General features: G+C 32.8%; 3 protein-coding genes across 3 annotated transcripts; 2 read left to right on the top strand and 1 right to left on the bottom strand.

The window, feature by feature from the left end:
• Positions 1–82: 82 nt before the first annotated feature.
• On the bottom strand, positions 83–9,288 carry LOC125050937 (replication factor C subunit 1). The gene is made up of 18 exons (XM_047651025.1): positions 9,112–9,288; positions 8,854–8,955; positions 7,843–8,560; positions 7,513–7,622; positions 7,194–7,322; positions 6,296–6,827; positions 5,756–5,861; positions 5,071–5,198; positions 3,979–4,125; positions 3,753–3,836; positions 3,261–3,409; positions 2,772–2,966; positions 2,456–2,607; positions 1,642–1,750; positions 1,369–1,514; positions 997–1,210; positions 562–732; positions 83–230 (listed from the first exon to the last, which is right to left on the bottom strand). The coding sequence occupies exons 1-18, from the start codon at positions 9,118–9,120 to the stop codon at positions 144–146; spliced, it is 3,288 nt and encodes a 1,095-aa protein (XP_047506981.1). The 5' UTR covers positions 9,121–9,288; the 3' UTR covers positions 83–143.
• A 325-nt stretch (positions 9,289–9,613) lies between these two features.
• On the top strand, positions 9,614–11,674 carry LOC125050938. The gene has a single exon (XM_047651026.1). It carries the CDS (start codon positions 9,791–9,793, stop codon positions 11,522–11,524), a length of 1,734 nt encoding a protein of 577 aa, XP_047506982.1. The 5' UTR covers positions 9,614–9,790; the 3' UTR covers positions 11,525–11,674.
• Positions 11,675–14,917: 3,243 nt separating this feature from the next.
• LOC125051271 (KRAB-A domain-containing protein 2-like) lies at positions 14,918–16,336 on the top strand. Its single transcript, XM_047651482.1, has 2 exons — positions 14,918–15,328; positions 15,473–16,336. Exons 1-2 carry the CDS (start codon positions 15,152–15,154, stop codon positions 16,334–16,336), a joined length of 1,041 nt encoding a protein of 346 aa, XP_047507438.1. The 5' UTR covers positions 14,918–15,151.
• The last annotated feature ends 2,523 nt before the right edge of the window (positions 16,337–18,859 follow it).

Here is an 18,859-nt window from a genome sequence, read left to right as displayed (position 1 = left end):
TTAGTAGTTTAGAATACATACAATAAAATGCATACATTGCTCAAAAGTATCAAGAAAGGTGATATAAAAAAATAAAGAAATAAAATGTTTTAAGATTATCATGCTTAATATTTAATCATAGATAAATTTTATTTTTAACATGATCATTTTGTTTTCTTTCCTTTGCCTTTACTTGATTGTGGTTTCTCTTTGCTGTTGGAAGCTTTCTCTAAATCTTTCATTTTCTTTTTCTGTAAAATTAGTTTATATATTAAAATGAAGTTATACTAAAATAAATATAGTTTTCAATTGGTACTATAATATATTAACGGTATGCAAATACATTATGAACCAAAACAAATTATTTGTTATTGAGAGTTTAAGGTAAAGAAATCATTTATGATAGGTGTGTTCCTCTTTAAAACTTTGATATGAAACATTCTTAAATAGTTTACTGTTGGTATATTATTAAACACATGTTATAATTTATTATCTCAATAAATATATTTTAAGAGTGTAAATTCTGAGTCTGAATTAGTTCTACTTCTGAACGCTGGTGAAATTAAAAACTGTTTGTCAAACCTTAATAAGTAAATCATTTTCAGGATCACTATCATTTTCTACATCATCTTCAGCATCCATTTCCAAACCATTTTCATCAGTGTCAAGATGTTTTGCCTTCTTTATAGCACCAGGTGCATATGGCAATGCACTTGCTTGTTTATTGTATGTACGTGTCATTGCAGCTTTCACCTTTAAAAATCATGTAAAGTTGAAACATGTTTTAACTAAAACTACTTATCCTCCTTTAAGTGTGCTGTAGTCTAAACAATGACCAAAAGAGCCATATAAAAAAGTTTCGATAGGTTGTACCATACTGTTACCATGGTTACCAGTAGCTACAAATAAGAACAAAGCATTGTAAAGATGGTACAATCTATCTCCACACTTATTTTTTAAGCACTGCCTTTGGTTGAAATTGTTACATGAACATAAAATCCAAATAGAAAAACCAACTTTTGCATCTATAAGAATGCTGGGGTTTCGTTGCCCAGGCCACAGTGACAGTTCAGTAAGTGACTCCAGGTCATCCCGTAGTAGGTGGTATTCTTCAAGCACTTGAAGGGATTTTGAAATACCCTCATTTTTGTCCTTAATCAGTGGGTTAAGTATGGCGTCGCGAAGATGTGATGAATAGTCAAGGAATATTGATGATTTTGATCCTGATGTACTGTAAAAAAAAATATTATAATTACAGAATAAAACATGTATAGTTTGACTCTATATATAAATATATTACTTAATAATGTTTCATAGTTTACTTTTCAAGTACTTGTACACTGTTACTAGGAAGCTTTTTTAAATATTAGGCAATTTCAATATTCTCACCTGAGTCTTGTATGGGCGTGTATGGTCTGCGCCAGGCGGGACATTTTGTTTGCTCTTGAATTTTTCCCAAGCCAGCTCGGGAACTGTATTTGTCCACCTATATGACCTGATAATTGTTGTCCGGGAATAACTGAACTATACATGGCCTATAAACAAAACAAATAATTGAATAGATCAACGATATATGACCCTGTAATATTTTTAGTACTACACAGAATCGGTGTATTTTTATTTTAGAACATGAATTAATCAGTAAGGTTAATAAATTTATACCTGCAGTGGAAGAAGACTCCAGGCTTGATTAGATCTAATCCTAGAGTCAACTAAGTCACCAAGGCTAATACTGTCAACAGCTTTACTCATCCGATCCAATACTTCATGCCTATAATAAAAAGACTTGGTTAATTTTAATTATGTATATTATATAGATAATTAACATTTTGTCTGAGACCGCCTCGTCTTCGTAGTCTAATTACATTAGATTATAAATCTTTAGGATACCTAGTTTATATAGATAATGACGAGCTTTCATCCCCTATTTTGATATAGTGTCTAGTTAGATATATCCATTTTATAAATCATAATGAACTATTTTATGTATCAATCATGCTTAAGGCCCTATCCCAGCACGAATTGCTGTGTCAGTGTCTCGGGGTGGACTGTGGGGCGCAGTGGAGAGCTGGAGCACTGAGGCGCGCCGGCCCGTAATAAAAATTAGTTATGTAAAACATATATAATGTAGTTTTATCAATTTATTTTTCTGAAATGGATTACTTGGCTTGCGATAAAATATATCGTGTAAATTTCAAAATCATGTTCTATATACATTTTCGTTATAAAATGAATTCAAAGTGATTTATTTTCTATCAAGCGAAGTCATTTAATACGTGTACATAAAAAAATACTCAACTCCACCATATATTTTTTCCATTCGCCCTACTTCAAGAAACGATGACGAAAAATGGAAAGAAACAATGTACTTTTTAGGAGTTTGGCGACCAGATAGGTCCATAACAACGACGGTCATTATACTTCAATTTTTTTAAAACATATTTCCAAATAAATATTTAAGGCAAATAATAGTTACTTGGGGCAATGGGGCACAACTTGCGGGTAGTTTTCGTGGACAAATAGTGGTGCGAGGCTGTAGTCTGTAAAGAACAGATCGCTTCGATCGATAATACTCATGGTCTTGTGTTCCTCTGCTGAAAAAACTTTACGAATCGCATCCCATGGGCCCTGTATAATACACATTTTAAACATTAATTTTAAGCTAATAACAGCTAATAACAAAAAATATATAAATTTATCAGTATTTTAAGTTAACATAAGTACTACTAAAAGCAGCAGTTTTTTTCTGATTTGTGTTTTTGTTTGTGATGTAGTGTTTATTTATGACATACCATTTTGATATCTTTTTTGACCCTCTGAACCTCCTTCTGGAGTTTATCATGTTCTGTGAGAGTGGGGTCAGCCGTCCACACTGACAGTAAGTGCAGGGTCTGTCGGATATCCTGTCCTGCTGCACTAATCAGCTGGGATAGAACATCCCCTGGGACTTTAACACCTTCTTTGAAGCATATCGTCATCATTGCTGCCTAAAATATAATTTTTAATAATATAATATTATTTACTAAAACATTATTAATAGAGAGCAAATATTGAGTAATATTAAGAGGTATTTTATGTGAAAACTTCGTTAATTTTAAAAACTAAGAGATTTTCCAGCGGTCTTGCCTTGGCTTCTTCTAGTTTTGTTTGGTAAAAAAAATTGAAATCGGTCCAATAGCTTTTAACTTTATTTATTACAAAATAAAAATCTTTCCTCTTTATAATAGATAACATTTTTATTAAGTCTCGTAATCAAATCAAAAGAAATGCTTATAATATACCTTAATCTGGTCAACCCGCGGCCGGCTGAATCGAAGGTCATAGCAGTAATTTACCAAAGACCGCATTTTTTCACTGTTCCTGTCATTACACATGCAAATTACCGGCACTGAAGATGACTTTATTAGGGAAATTAATTCTTGGAGACCACCTGAAAAAAAAAAAATTACATTGCACCTCGAAGCTCAACCCGCGCTTATTTTACCCAGCAGTATTAAATATTCATTACAACAATTATTATAATTTCGTCGAGCCGTTTTTGAGTACTACAGAAATTGAGACACAAGATAATTTAAACTAATAATTTTGGATTCTTAACTTTCAAGTTCTTTCTTTTAAAATTTCATTATATCAATGATATGCCTACAGGTTCAATTATCAGAGTACGGTGCAGCAACTTTTCAACGGCTTTTGTTCAGGACAATCGAGTTATGTAAAAAATCCAGTTTATTTGTTATATATTTATTTGAAAGTGTAAATCAAAGACAATTTACCTCTATCCTCATTGCCAGCCATTCCGTCCACTTCGTCCATAACCAGAACATGCTTCTTTGTTACCGCTTGTTTACCAGTCACCCCTGAAAAATATTATTGGTTGTATACGAAAGAAAGAAATACATTATCAGACTTGTTACACCTTACTCTTACTTACCGGAATTTGAAATGTTTCTAGGGAAAAGACAAAAACAAAGGTAAAAATGTAGTCTATGTTATTATTACCTTTAGCATATCCAGACAGAGAAGTACTAGATATTAGTTCTGAGATTTGTTCCTTTATCAGATTCTTACTGCGAGTATCAGATGCGTTAAACTCTACTGTATCAAAACCTAATTCCTTGCACACTAGTCCCACCGTTGTTGTTTTACCTGAAAACCACACGTTACATTTAATATTTATACTAAGTTATCAATAATTTATCGTAATTTAATACCAGTTTAGTCAATTCCAGTAAGTTGTATAAAAGGAATTCAAACTATTTGATTTTAAATTGATATGCGTTCTACATATAACATTGTTTTTTCGCAAATTAGGAATACATATTTTTTTTATACTTGTTTATATATTTACACCTCGTTGACAGAAATATAGTAAATAATTTAAAAAAAAGGAGGGAAACTGGCGTCCTTGTCGCTTTCGAGTGATCTCTTCCAGGCAATCACTGTGAGGAGAAAAATGAAATTTATAAGGTGAGGGCAGGTGCAAAACAACATAAAATATACAATAAAACTTAGATATAAACGAAGCATCGTTTTCATCAAATTCTTTAACTTTGGCACAAGCTCATGCGGTAGATGCTAGGAATCAAACCATGAAGATAATGGTTGGCCACATCCCCATATTATTATTTGTATGTGCATGTTAGCACTTGCTCTTTTTGCTACGGTGAAGAAAATCGAGACAAAACCCGGCATGTGTTAAATCTAGACCACATACTTCCCCGTAAAAAGATCAATTAAGAAATCTAAAACTATAAAGGGTCCACCAAATGATTATTTATTATTTTGTACCCTCTGTATATTTCTTTAGTGTATTAAATATTGCTTTCTATAATCAAAACAGGACAACAATAAGCGTTATTTATACAAAGAATAAGAATAATACGTGTTTCAAACAAAAAGCCCGCACATTATACAAATGAATCATAATAAATAAAGTTTCTATGCAAGTGGACCTATTTGGTTGTACTGTGCCAAGTTGTACCAAGGTTACAATAGTAGTTAGTGAGGTGTGTAGGGAGTGTATAAGTAATAGTAGTAGTTATTATTGTAGGTGGATAAAAATTGTATAATTTATGTGTAAGTGTATCTTACCAACGCCCGGAGGTCCTGATAAAAGAGCTGCTTTATAATATCCACCGTCATCATTCTTGGCCCATGGATTTGGTTTAGGCAACTTAGCTTTTCTATTCACATACCATTTGGTTAACCAGTTGATTAATCTGTCAAAAAATTAGTGAACATGTAACAAAAAAAGGGTGCGTGTACTTATGTACGCGCGTAAGAAGTTATACTTCTTTGGCCTTCTTTATTTTTTTAAATATAATTAATTAATAATTAATATTTAACGTAAACAATTTAATAACTTGGTATGTTTCATAACCTTTTAACTAAGTAACAATAGGTCTTTGTGAAAAAGCATGGCTAAATTTCTTTGAAAAAATAATTAAAACTCCTTTATTTGTTTAAAAGGTAAATGTCATTATGGTCATTCAAAATTCTTTGCTAACTTCACACATATTCTATTTCTTTTTACTTGTAGATTGTCTTATTCCCATTTCGCACGCGCACGCTTTAATCACACTGATAACTTTGTGTCACGGACCACGGTGCGCGCGCAATCGTAAAATTTCACTCTCATCAATTTTTCATAACGCGCCTAAAGAAGTATAACTTCAAAAATTGCTGTCACTCCTTTCTCAATCTAAATTATAGAATATAACAAGAATAATAATTTAAACCCAGAGTTGTAAACAATAAAAATTTCTCATTGACTTACTTTTTAACATTACTTGCTTCACCATGTTGTCCAATAATCTGCTTTATACTCTGCGGCTTGTATTTGTCAACCCACATTAGAGATGCATCTTTTGAGGATTTCTCAACTGAAATTTTATAATTCATTAATTACCTACATCTTCATTACTCAAATAAACCTACAAATGACAGTAATGTTTTCTATTTATATTAAGTAGTCAAACATAATTTTTCCTCCAGCATGTTCTAGGTAAATTTATAGATTGACCACCTATGTGGCTTGGTGGGACGTCCTGGTGGTACAATCCGAGCGAACTGATAGTTATTTCGGACCGGTTTATTCGTTAAAATAGTTGCATTTGGACCCAGTTACGACTAAGACTGAATACCAGCTGTAAAATTATGAATGAAAGATAATGGTTTGATGTTCTTAAACAGGAATAGGTGAGCTCTCAAAAAACGTGAACAGGTTTTAAACCTGTACCAAACCTTTGCTTTCTGATTGATAACACATGCTTGAAACTTTATTGTCAGACTATTTGTATTAAAATAATAAATATACCATTGTCAATCTGCTCTACTTCTTCTTCACTTTTCTTCGTTTTTAGTTTTCCATAAGAGTCCAATATTTCTTTCTTAATTTTTGGTTTTGGGGAGACAGATCTCTCTTTTTTAATAGGGTTCTTCAGGGACACTGATTTGTCATTCTTTAAAGTTATATTTGCTTTTGGGGAGACAGATCTCTCTTTTTTAATAGGGTTTTTCAGGGACACTGATTTGTCATTATTTAAAGCTGTTGGAGATACCGATCTGTCCTTTTTAACTTTAGCATTCAAAGATTCCTTTGATTTATCTTTAGACATCTTATCATGATTTCTTTTAGATTTTTCATCTTTTGGGGATTTATTCTTATCACTTTTTTCCATTTTTATCTTCGGTTTATCATTAGTGTTTGATTTTTTATTTTTGTTTTTCTTTGATAACTCAGTAATCATATTGAGGAATTGGTCTTCATTAATAATTTTGATGCCTAATGATTCTGCTTTAGCAGTTTTTGCTGGGCCCGAGTCTTCACCAGCTAGAACATGCGTTACCTGGAATGTTAAATCATTAAATTATCTACTTTCTGACTCGAAAGATACTTAAGGGAATGAAACTAAAACACTAACACAAGTGTAGCAAACACATTTTTGTACAGATATTGTTAGTATACACATCACTCACAACTTTGTTCATACCAGAATGACAAAGGCAGTGAAAGTTAGATAGAAAAACAAAATAATTTAAATAAGTTTTGTACAAAAAATATTGATTGACAAATTTATTTAACTTATAATATATGTAAATTGATAATTACAATTTTGCTAGTAAAGAATTGAATGACATATATTCTTTTATAATTTTTTGTTTTAATATGCAAGTATTTAACAATTTATTTATTTAGAAATAAATTGTCTTACCTTCTTACTAACACCAGATTTGACTGAACCACCATATTTTGTGATAGCGTCTATGATTTCTTCTCGCTCAAAGGAATCTAAAACTCCAGTCAGTAAAAATGCACAATCCTTCAAACAATCTGGTGCTCCCTAAAATGATTATAATAGCAAATAAGACAAATATGTATATACATTTAATATAACAGAAACCAGTTTTAGGAGGTTATATTATACATATGTATACATTAACTATATTGCACCTTTATTTTTGTTAGTGTGCAAAAAAAATTCAATTGTAGAATATCTAAATATTGCTTTTTAATAAATAAATAAAAATTACTTCCGGAATTTCCTTTGCACCCAAGTTTTTGGGCCCTGTTCTATTTAGATATTTTTGATATAGTGACGCTGATAGTCTTTTTCTCTCATGTCTTTCTTGATCACTAAGTGCTGGAATGCAATATGAACAAAGTTTGTTAATTAAAACTTAATGCACAAAGCTTTATCTAAATTAAATATACAAAGGTTGATAATATAAAATTACTTTAATATTTGTAGTATCAATTAGTCAACGCATTTAAGAAGATTTGCTGAGTAACTCGAGACATTAGGATGAGGTTTTACAGTATAATTTTACTTAAACAATAAATAAACAGGAAATGGCACAAACCAGACTCATTAAGGCTGTCATCATGTTTTTTCTTTTTAAAGCTTGTATCATGATCATCATCTTCTTCTAAAAAACTACTCAAATCTCTCTTTCTTATCTTTGATTTATTTATAGCATGAGGTTTTTCTGCAACAGAACTATTATTAATTTTATGGCCAATTACTTTTTCTTCATGTTCATCATCATCTGCAATTTCTATTATTTTATCATTCTTGTTTTGCTTTTTTGAATTCTTATTCTGATCATTGTCTGTTCTTTTATCATTTTTTTCTTTCAATTTAGTTTCAGTTTCGTGATGCTTTTTGGGCTTCACTTCTCTCTTATCTTCAGTTAAACTAAGTTGTGGTGGGCTAATTTTAACTTTTGGCACATCTTTATTGCTTTTTGGTTCATCCCGAGCTATATCTTTTTCCTGGTTATCTTTATGAGATTTAACTTTCCCTGGTGATATATTGTCAATGGTATCTAATTCCAATAGACTTTGCTCAAATTCTTCATCAGAATGTATACCAATTTCAGTTTGTTTTTCACTTTTATTTTTAACAACTAAAGACTCAGTTTTTTTTATCTTTCCACTACCAAATAAGTCAGTTATTGTAACTTCTTTAAGTTTTGGACTCTTATGTGCTGATTTCTGTTCTGTGTCTACCTTTTTTTTTTTTGGAGAAAATATTTCTTCATCTGAATCTTCTATCCGCCTTTTCTTTGTTTGTTTTTTCTAAAACAGTCAAAACTTTTTTATATTTGAAGTACTATAAACAATTAGTAAATGATTAAGAATTAATCATTCCAATAAATATAATATCCGGATACTATTGACTATGAACAGATAACACAATCAAAACATTTATGACAAAGTGATTATAATTATATTATTGTTATTAATATGATAAGAAACTCACGAGACAAAGCATATTTAAAGCTAAATCTGTTTTATTCTACATACTGTATATGTTATTATTTCACAGGTTATTTAACAACAAATAGAGAGTTGATAATTTTGGTACTTACCTTCTTTACCTGAATCTCAGGAGATTCTGGTATTATATCACTATCATCATCTGCGATTTTTGTTGTTTGTTTTTTTATTACAGTAAAATATGACCGAATGCTCTGAAATAGTGAATAAAGTGCAATTCCTGTTTATCAAAATTATTACGCTTTATAACAAAACAAACATTACAAGTTGCGTTATTAATTAAAATTAAGCTTTTCATAATTTAGGTGTAATTATGATGTTTGATCGCAGTTTTGTTTCGAACAACATACCTTGGACATACTCAATTATGTTTTCACGTTGTTGTTATATTTATAAACCTCGCTTGACTATAAATGTTGATAATATTTATATATATAAGAAAATTTAGTTGGATCTCATTAAAAATAGGAAGCATGAGAATATTGCGCGAAATGCGAATTAATATATTTTTAAATTTGACAACTGCCACCTTATTTTTTTTTTGAGATTTGATGGATTGGTGAAAACTGCTACTTTTGACTAAAAGTTACGCGGGACTGTCAATTGTCAAGTGAGATAAGAGACCCTTTTTCCTTCTCAATGAACGTATGAATTAATATCACAAAATGGGTTTTTCTATGCGTTCACAATGAACATTTGAGTATTTTTGCAAGGTTTTCTCAAAGTTTAAAAATTAAAACATGGTAAAAGCTTATCAAATAAATTAAAACCCTTGAAACTGCATACGTTTTGTTTCGTTTTTTAGGCTTAAACCACTTTCTGGCCTTAATAGTATAAACGACCTTAGGAATTTATTTATTCTATAAATGTAGTATTAATAAGATAAAAAAATCTTACATCTTTATTTGTTGTTTGATCCTTAGAATAAGAACTAAAGCAGTTAGACCAGTGACTAAGTCAAAGTCTCTCAGTAACTCAAAGTCATACAAGTTCTATTTTGAAATAATTTATTAATGTCTCTAATATTCAATGCAATATTTTATAATATTTTTTATGTTTCTCAAAGTAACTGAATGTGCGCATGTGGGTAGCAGTTTATTCCACAATCAACTCACCAAAATCTCAAAGTTCGATTGTTGGAATGAACGTGATTTGGCCAAATTAAGGGCTCGAAAGGTATTCGAAGATATGATACCGCCCAATGTGGTTCCTGCCAAAATAACCCAAAAATACACTAAGAATATTCTTAGATACTTCCGAAGAGCATTTCATTTAGTAAACAAGGCTGCGGATACACAAACTAGCTTCATACTTAAAGAAGCCCTTGCAGACAGTATAGGTGCACACATGAGAAGTGAAATACTTCCCGCAGCTAGATTTGCTTATTATGCTGGTTTCCTTCCATACAGGAGAGTTCGCGATCTACACAACTATTATGACAACATTAAACTTTTTTTAAACACACAAGGATTAGGTTGGAGAAAACCTAATAAAGTCCCTGTATGGAGTAATCTTACTGTTGAAACAATCCAAATAGGTTCTGGGCAAATTTTCGACCCTTGTGTACTGTTAGTCAGTAAAAGAGATACAAATTCTTGCATACACGTCCCACCTCCAAAAATGGACGACCACTGTGAGCCTACAGCCGTGGCACTTCCGGTTAAAACTAACTCCCTACTTAGTTTGACATCGCCAAAATCAGAAAACGCGGTATTGAAGTATTACACCGCAGCATCACGGTGTCTCCTTAAACGTTCTCCTAAAGGTTGTCGTCACGCTGATTTTGTCAGTTATAATAATGAAATTTGGCATTGGGTGAAAAGGGACGTTGCTCCGCATCTAATGGATGAGAAATTATATGCGGCCTATGGTGGCATATTGAGGGTGGCTGCCGCTGCTCAAAGTTATGGAAAAGGTATTTCGAGACGCAATTTGTTTACATTCCAAGAAGCAGGTGTATCAAAATGGCAACCATGGAAAGCATTAAAAAACTCTTATGTTTATATAAACGCTGACTGGACTCCATACTGTTGCGTGGTAGGCATTCTACTTATAGGACTAGCAGTATGTGTTATACAAATACTTTATAGTTACCTTTTTGGTGACGATGATGGTTGTCATTGTAGAGGTCGTCCAAAGAGCTCAACTGACTCCAAAGATGTGGAATACGCTAAAGTAGACTCTAACATACCAGCCATGCTTCCGCCACAAAAAAATATCTTCTATTCTATGGACCGTGCAAAACATGCCAGCGTGTCTTCCAAAGTAAAAACCTCGTCATTGAGTTCAGCTAGAACACAAAGGGTATATGATTTGAATGAGAACAAAGAAAAAATGATGGATATAATTATGAGCGAAAGCAGTGATACGAGCGTGGAATCAGCAGATAAAAATGATGATAGCGACAATGTGATCGATGTTGGCTGTGTTGGTCGATCAAAGAGTCCTCCAAAAATAGAAACTTCGCTAGACGAAGTGAAAATTTGCAAGGGGAGTGCTCGCCGTCCTGAGTATTCGACCTCGGCCACTAGATCAGGTATTACATATCAGGATCAGGCAACAGAATCGGTGTGGTCTGGATCTGATAGATCTTCTTCAGGTACTATTACTACAGATAGTTCAAAATCAAGATGCAGGAGGTCTAAAAGTTCTAGAGATTTAGCATGGGCTAGACGAGTTATATCTAAACATTCCCTTACGAAAACAACATCAGCTACCACCTTAGATTGCCACTCGTTTACAACGCCACCATCGCGGCGTTAATATGAACCTCTTAAATAGTTTATTTTATAAGATTTATGCATATTTAAGGGTTATTTAAAGATTTTAAGAAAGATATTCGTGTTTGATAAATAATGATTTGTTTAATAAATTTAATATACCTATATAAACACTATGTCCAAGTTTGTGTTTCCACCACACTGTTATAAACTTCTTTTTTATTTCAGATTGTATACAATAAATAAATATGATATGTAATTAATTCCTCTTTCCGTCCGCCTGTAATGTAATTTTCAATCAAGCGCAAAACAGTCGTAGCGCCAATGGCTTATTATAATTACATCTTATTTATTACTACTATTCTTAACAAATCGTTAATGGATATTTTTTTTATAGAACAGGGCAAACGGGCAGGAGGCTCACCTGATGTTAAGTGACACAGCCGCCCATGGACAGTCAATGCTAGAGGGCTCGCGAGTGCGTTGCCAGCTTTTTAAGAATTGATACGTTCTTTTCTTGAAGGACCCTAAGTCGAATTGGTACGGAAATACTTCAGTGAGCAGCTGGTTTTACGTAGTGGTGGTACACGGCAAAAACTGCCTTAAAAACGCCCAGTTGTGGAAAGACGGACGTCGAGGTGATACGGGTGAAATTTCGTATTCTGCCTCGACGTCCGATGATGAAACTCAGCTGCAGGTATTGGAATTTGAAAAGTAAAAAATGAATTGATTTCATAATATATTTTTACAAAACTCGTCTTAAAGTTATACACAATCTAACCTAACAGCGTGCAATAAATACTTTTTAATTTTAAATAAACTAACGTATCACATACTTTTTTGTACCGCATAATATACAATTTTAACACATAATAGAGGATCCTTCGCCTTACTTCCATACAATTATGAATACATATATAAATTCACTGAAAGGGCGCGGGCGTTACGTCCCTCTGCTGTACCACAATCAAAAAAGTCATCATAACATATTCATTTTCCTAGCTTATCTTTATTTCTTATAATATTAATCACAGTAATTTTTAATTTAATTCCTCGTAAATCATAATTATTAACGGCTTGGACGAAATAATTCTATTTTGAACACATAGTAAACTGGGCTATCAAATTCTTCATAAGTTCTAAATTGACAAAATGGTAACATCTTAATAAATTATATAATTAAAAAAAACAATAAAAAATAAAATGATTAAAAAACATTAAATACTTTAAACAAATATAATATAGGAGGATTTTACCTAATTTTAATGGAATTGAAATATGGAATTATACAAATTACCATTCAATGATAATACTAATAGTCAAATACTAATCAAAATTAGATAAGGCATAGGTAGCAAAGATCGAGGAGTCTAGAATGTTTATTTCGTGAACGAAATTCAGTGTTCAACAGAAATATAATATAAAACTGTAAAGCTACGGTTTCCTAGAAAAGCGGTGCCGTTAACTAACTGTCGTATAGGTCGGTTATCGAAAGCTGGCGCGTTCACAGTACTCACACTAATGCAATTTCACTATACAGTATGTTTAAAAATATGACTCTTTTGCCAAGCAATTTTAGTCTACTCTGGTTTTAGTAAGGTTGGGTGGGTTGTAAATAAATAAAAATGTGTCAAATACATATAAATATTATGTGCATACGTGATACGATGGTGGATCCCAAAGTTGTAAGCCCGACCAAGAACGTAAAAGAGTAGTTTGTGTAAAAAATTTTACATTTTTCGACATAAGCTCCATCTAGCTCAACACACTTCACTTTTACTTCACTAACTATTCTTTCAATACTCCTCTTAGAAACCCCATTCGCATCTGATGTCAAATTAAATATAACATTTTTTCATTAAACTGTTTTTATTAAGATGCTTAAAATAATTAAAAACATTGTGCACCATTTTACGAGATTGCCCTGGTAATGTTTAAAAAAAAGATCAACATGTACAGTCAAGATCAACATTTTATTTTGACATCACGTCTCGCGCTTATTCACAGACACTACACAAGCACAAAGTGTAAATGTGTTGAAGCCGCCAGCTTTAGATAACATACCTATAATGTAACGTTGGGTGACGTCACCCATACGTTGTCTATAAATAACATCGGAGTAGGTTTTCTAGACAACGTTTAGTGTCACCGTAACGTCAAATAGCGGTGTTGTCATTTGAGTGACGGCCGTCATAGCGGTGATAAACATTCGTTCGACGTTTTTTGCGTGTAGCGGTGCCCATATTTAACTAATACAATGACTTGGACGAGCGAAAATGATGAACAGGTAATTGATTTTGTTAAAAATCATGAAGCTTTGTGCAATATCAAATCCAAAGAGTACAGACAGGCTGACATGAAACAAAATTTGTGGAACGAAATTGGAATAACACTTCAAAAATACGGTCGCACTACTTTCTAGGAAACCACAGCTTGGCCGCCGTAAAAACGTTAAAAGCGTTATTAACAACCGTAATGACGGCCGTTAGTTAACGGCACCGCTTTTCTAGGAAACCGTAGCTTAAGATAATAAACTATTAATCTCAAAATCTCTTAATTCTTTCAACTTTCTTATTCCTGGAGATGAGCTTGAGGAGGTGCCAGAATAGGTACATTTTTACATAATAAATATAAAATACACACGGAATATGATTAACTATAAAACGTATCTTAAAAACGAATAAAGTAATATAATACTAGAATTACTCATATAGGAGTGATTAAAGCATAGTTTGTGAGCGTTATTGGGTTAAAGAAAGCGTATTACGTCCATATGTCTAATGGAAAACCCAAAATCTCTTAAATCAATTTAAAATATTTCATAATGTATGCTCTATCAGAACCGACCATCACTATAGTGATCCGACCAATCATACTATATACCTAATAAAAGAACTTTACGTTTTTATTAAACACGATGATTAAAAGAGTTATATCCGCTAGGGAAGTGTGATTAAATAATTGCAGTGCTATAAAAAATACACTTGTGCAAAAGAATATAGAAAATTAATTTTACCCATATTCATAAAACTAAAGTCTTATTACTCTAGGACTATTGACCACTGTCATCTGTCAAATTGTGTTTAAGCTGTGGTGACAGGAGACGGATTAGTGATCTGTACTATGTGCGCTGTAACATGGTGCGGGTGACAGTTGTTTAATTTTTCTTTCAATTTAATTTTATTTGTAGACTTAAATTTAAGTTATTACAGTTATTAATGATTTACTATATTACGAATGCGGTACAGCTGAAATACTAAGTCATAAATTGTAAATCGCGGCAGCTTTCAAGAGTGATACGAAACGTTACTGAAACAGTCAGCCGCACCATGCTACAACGCACATACTATAGTTAAACCTTTTCACTTAAGCAGTTAACAGCAGTAATACAACTAAAATTAATAAATCTGGACAAATAAGTATTATTTTTCGTGGGCTTATCGTTAGATTGGCCAGATCGAGATATGCCCGGGCACTTCTTGAAACGCCGGCACATCATGATTCGGCCGGGCATATCGCGATGCGCCAAGTAAAAGGTTGGGCAGATCGACGAGAATAACGTATTTGTCGATATTCCGAGCTAACAACACGGCGGATCGTGAAATAGTTGCATTTCGCGCCGATAGTGGCGCTGTCTTCGCGCGCTCGGCTTTGTTTACGCGAGCGGAAGATGGCGGCGTTACAAACAAGTGAATGTGGTGTTGATATTATCAAAATGAACAGTGAAAACGAAACAAAAAGTGCATTTAAAGAACAATATTACCATCAGTTACTTGATTTCTATGAGGGACATAAAGATTCTTCGCACAATGTAAAAAAACCATGGACTTCTCAACGTATTTTAGAGGTTAGTATTTAGTTGATAAACAAGTGTTTATTTTTGCATAATAATGTGTAGGTGATGCGTTTCTCTCATGTCATTATGTATTAAAATTCTTAGATTGATTAAGTAACTAATGTTTGTACGCTAAAGTTCCATTTTATTTTTTAGGTTATTGAACAAATAAAAAGAAGTAGGGTGACCATGCAGCGGGTCTCTTCGGACTATTATTGGAGTGCAAAATATGATGTCATGGAAACTTCTGACAAAGATTACTTAATTTTCAAAAGAAAAACTGCCGATGATCCTACAGTGCGCATAGTCGCCGTAGATGAATATTTTGATATATTAACAGAAGTTCACAAAGCTGTTGGGCATGGTGGCAGAGAAAAAATGATATATAGTATTAAAACCAAATTTCACATACCGAAAAAAGCTATAGAAATATACATTAAATTGTGTGCAGTGTGTGAAATGAAACGTTCCATGCCAAAAAAAGGTATAGTGACAAAACCAATTATATCACCAGATTTCAACTCACGAGGTCAGGTAGACCTTATTGATTTACAATCAGCTCCGGACGGGGAATACAAGTGGTTAATGAATTATCAGGACCATGCTACCAAGTTTCTACACTTGAGGCCATTGAAATCTAAGAGGGCTGTGGAGGTGGCGTTTGAACTATTTAAAATATTTTTGGAGTTTGGTGCACCATTAATTTTACAATCTGATAATGGGAAAGAGTTTACAGCTCATGTCATTGAAGAACTTGTGCAGTTGTGGCCAGAATGCAAGATCGTTCATGGAGGCCCTAGACGTCCTCAAACGCAAGGAAGCGTCGAACGTAGCAACCAAGACGTAGAAAACATGTTGCGTTGTTGGATGAAAGATAATGATTCTGCTAATTGGTCTGTGGGTTGCTACTTCGTACAGTATTATAAAAATTCATCTTTTCATCGTATAATTGGTAGATCACCCTATCGTGCCTTGTTCGGTTCTGACCCCAAAACATTACAGTGTTATTTCATCTATTGAAACTGAAAAGAAGAATATTACGACAACCTCGATGGAGATAATCTTGCCTGAAGGGACAAATGTTGATGGCTTAAGTAGTAAAGCACTAACGCTTGATGTTGAGATGGTTTCGGCCGAAATAAATGTTCCTTAAGCATTAAGTGTACAGAACGTCCTAACAAGTGTAAATTCGGCAACGGCGCTTGCCAATCAAGATCTGAAAATAGAAAATATTGAAACCGCCGAACAAAAACTTGAAGCAACTAATTGTTCACCCAGAAATGATACGTCCTGTATAGAAGATTTAGCTTTGCAAACTGTTAACAGAGCTTCTACTAGCAAAGATGTTTTTGTCGTTTCAATTCAAGGGGTTTCAGCCAGTAGCGACACGTCACTAACGACTAAGAAAGCCGACTGCAATACGCAGATTTGTTTGGTTTGTACCAAAGAAACAACTGGAGCTCATAGTTGTAGATCGTGCTTTAAACCAGTTCACGTTATATGTGGTCTCACTGACGGTGAAGAAGGTTACGGGTCTCAGATTTTATGTTTCATATGCAAAAGAGAACAAGACATTGCAAAAGAAAGAGCACAAACTCTTAAAGGTACCAAACGGGCTGCAGAAAAAATGATTGACCAAACAGTCAAAAAGCTTCCGTTATTAGAAGTTGGTAATAGCGTCTTGATAAATGTTCCAAAATTTGATCGTGGACCACTTGATACCAAGAACATCGCAGGTAAAATTGTTGACATTAGGAATGGTGTATTTAAAATTGGTACTACTTCTGGAACAATAAAAAACTGGTTCCCGAGACAAGAATTACAAATTTCAGCCAAAGATTATAATAGAGACATTTCTGAATCATTTATAACATTGCGTCATGCAGTCACATGTCAGTCCATGTTTGGAGGTCAAGGTTTCCAGAAATGCTCCTGCAGGCCTGCCAGAAATCAATGTCACACCAAAAGGTGTGCATGTTATAAGAATAATGTTCTCTGCACTTCAAAATGTCATCAAAGTATATCATGCATCAACAAATGATAGATATCTCAAAAAATATTTGACTTTCCTTTAATATTCAATACAAAGTTTATTTTCAACTGATTAAGTCTGTTGTTAGTCTGATTGAGGAACATTTTTTAAGTAGGTACCTATTTAATGTTTATAAACATTTTTTAATTTAATTTCTCTTTCTGCATGGCGGTTGTCGGGTTGTATTACCTATTTCTAAAGATTTTTTAGGTATTTAAATGTTACGAACGTTTGGTTTGTTATCTTATTTTATTACCAAAGGGCTGTGATTGAATGTGCCATTTTTAGAATTTTTTGACGATGTTATTAATGTTTGTCATATTTAATAACAAATAATAGGTAACTATTCTTTGAAAAACTATTTGACGTTCCTATTAATATAAGTTTGTTTTCAACTGATTAATGAGTCTGATTATTTAGTTACACTTTATTATTTAAATAACTCATTTTTAATGTTATTCATTATTTTTTAACATTTTCATTTAATTCTAGCTGTTGCTCGTACGTGCCGTTTTCTACGTGATGGCTGTGTTAACATTTTATTAAACCTTACTGTTTATTTACATATTTTATTTGCCTCAAATAGGCGTTTTGTTATTTTCTCTCCAAAGAACTGTGATTCTATGTGCCACATTTGGAATTTTAAAAAATAATGTTAAGTTAGAGCTTCATAACAATAATTATTTTCAATTTTAATAAACATTTTAATTCTTAACTTTATTTTTATTTGCTAAAACCTTGGACACCCTACATAATCGATATGCCTAAAGTATCTCTGGCCAAATCGCCAAAGGTTAAGTGTTGAACGATATGCCCTGTGTTGGATGGCCAGATCATGATGTGCCGGAGTATCACGTTCTGCCTGGGCATATCTCGATCTGGCCAATCTAACGATAAGCCCACGACATATAGATTAAAAATATTACCAATTAACTGTCATAGACATATACCATGAACTATAAATTTCTCAAATACAAATATTTTCTCGACCAAAAAGGTATATTTAATAGCAACCAATTGCGCTAACTCGTTATTCTGCGCTATATAGAGTTAACTCACTTTTAAAACAACTACGACGCACCACGCATAAACACTGTAATTTGTAGTTTTGACAGTTTACCTTCGTAAGTTATTGGATATTTACTAACGTCCGAACCCAATAACATATTATCTCAATCCATTATCCACCATCTGAGATAGTAATCTTAATCGAAAATTTGTAAAAAGTATGCCAATAACCATGTATGCCATAGCCATCTGTCGATACAAGCTATTCATGGGAGGTCGGATCGGTGTCTGTGGATAGACCTTTGTATAAAAATGACAGTTGACGAAAGCTCGATTTCAACAGTTAATTATTTTAACACTTACACCAGTTTTTTAAATAATTAAAAAAAACTGTTTGTTATGTTTTAAACATATACATGTATATTTTAATGTTATTTGTACGGTTTTATTTAGTTTATTTGGTTTACATTGATTATCAAATATGAGTGAAAACTCGGTAAAGT

This window comes from Pieris napi, chromosome 7 (genome assembly GCF_905475465.1).
Source record: "Pieris napi chromosome 7, ilPieNapi1.2, whole genome shotgun sequence".
Lineage (NCBI taxonomy): Eukaryota > Metazoa > Arthropoda > Insecta > Lepidoptera > Pieridae > Pieris > Pieris napi.
This window is presented reverse-complemented; position numbering and strand designations above follow the sequence as displayed.

Excerpts from the sequence above, each read along its gene's own strand:
- LOC125050938 (XM_047651026.1), top strand. The coding sequence starts at position 9,791 with ATGCAATATTTTATAATATTTTTTATGTTTCTCAAAGTAACTGAATGT.
- LOC125050937 (XM_047651025.1), bottom strand. Across the intron at positions 5,199-5,755 it reads GAAGCAAGTAATGTTAAAAA|ATTAATCAACTGGTTAACCA; the intron begins GTAAGTCAATGA and ends ATTTTTTGACAG. Across the intron at positions 3,837-3,978 it reads TCTGTCTGGATATGCTAAAG|GGGTGACTGGTAAACAAGCG; the intron begins GTAATAATAACA and ends AATATTTTTCAG.
- LOC125051271 (XM_047651482.1), top strand. The coding sequence starts at position 15,152 with ATGGCGGCGTTACAAACAAGTGAATGTGGTGTTGATATTATCAAAATG. Across the intron at positions 15,329-15,472 it reads CTTCTCAACGTATTTTAGAG|GTTATTGAACAAATAAAAAG; the intron begins GTTAGTATTTAG and ends TTTATTTTTTAG.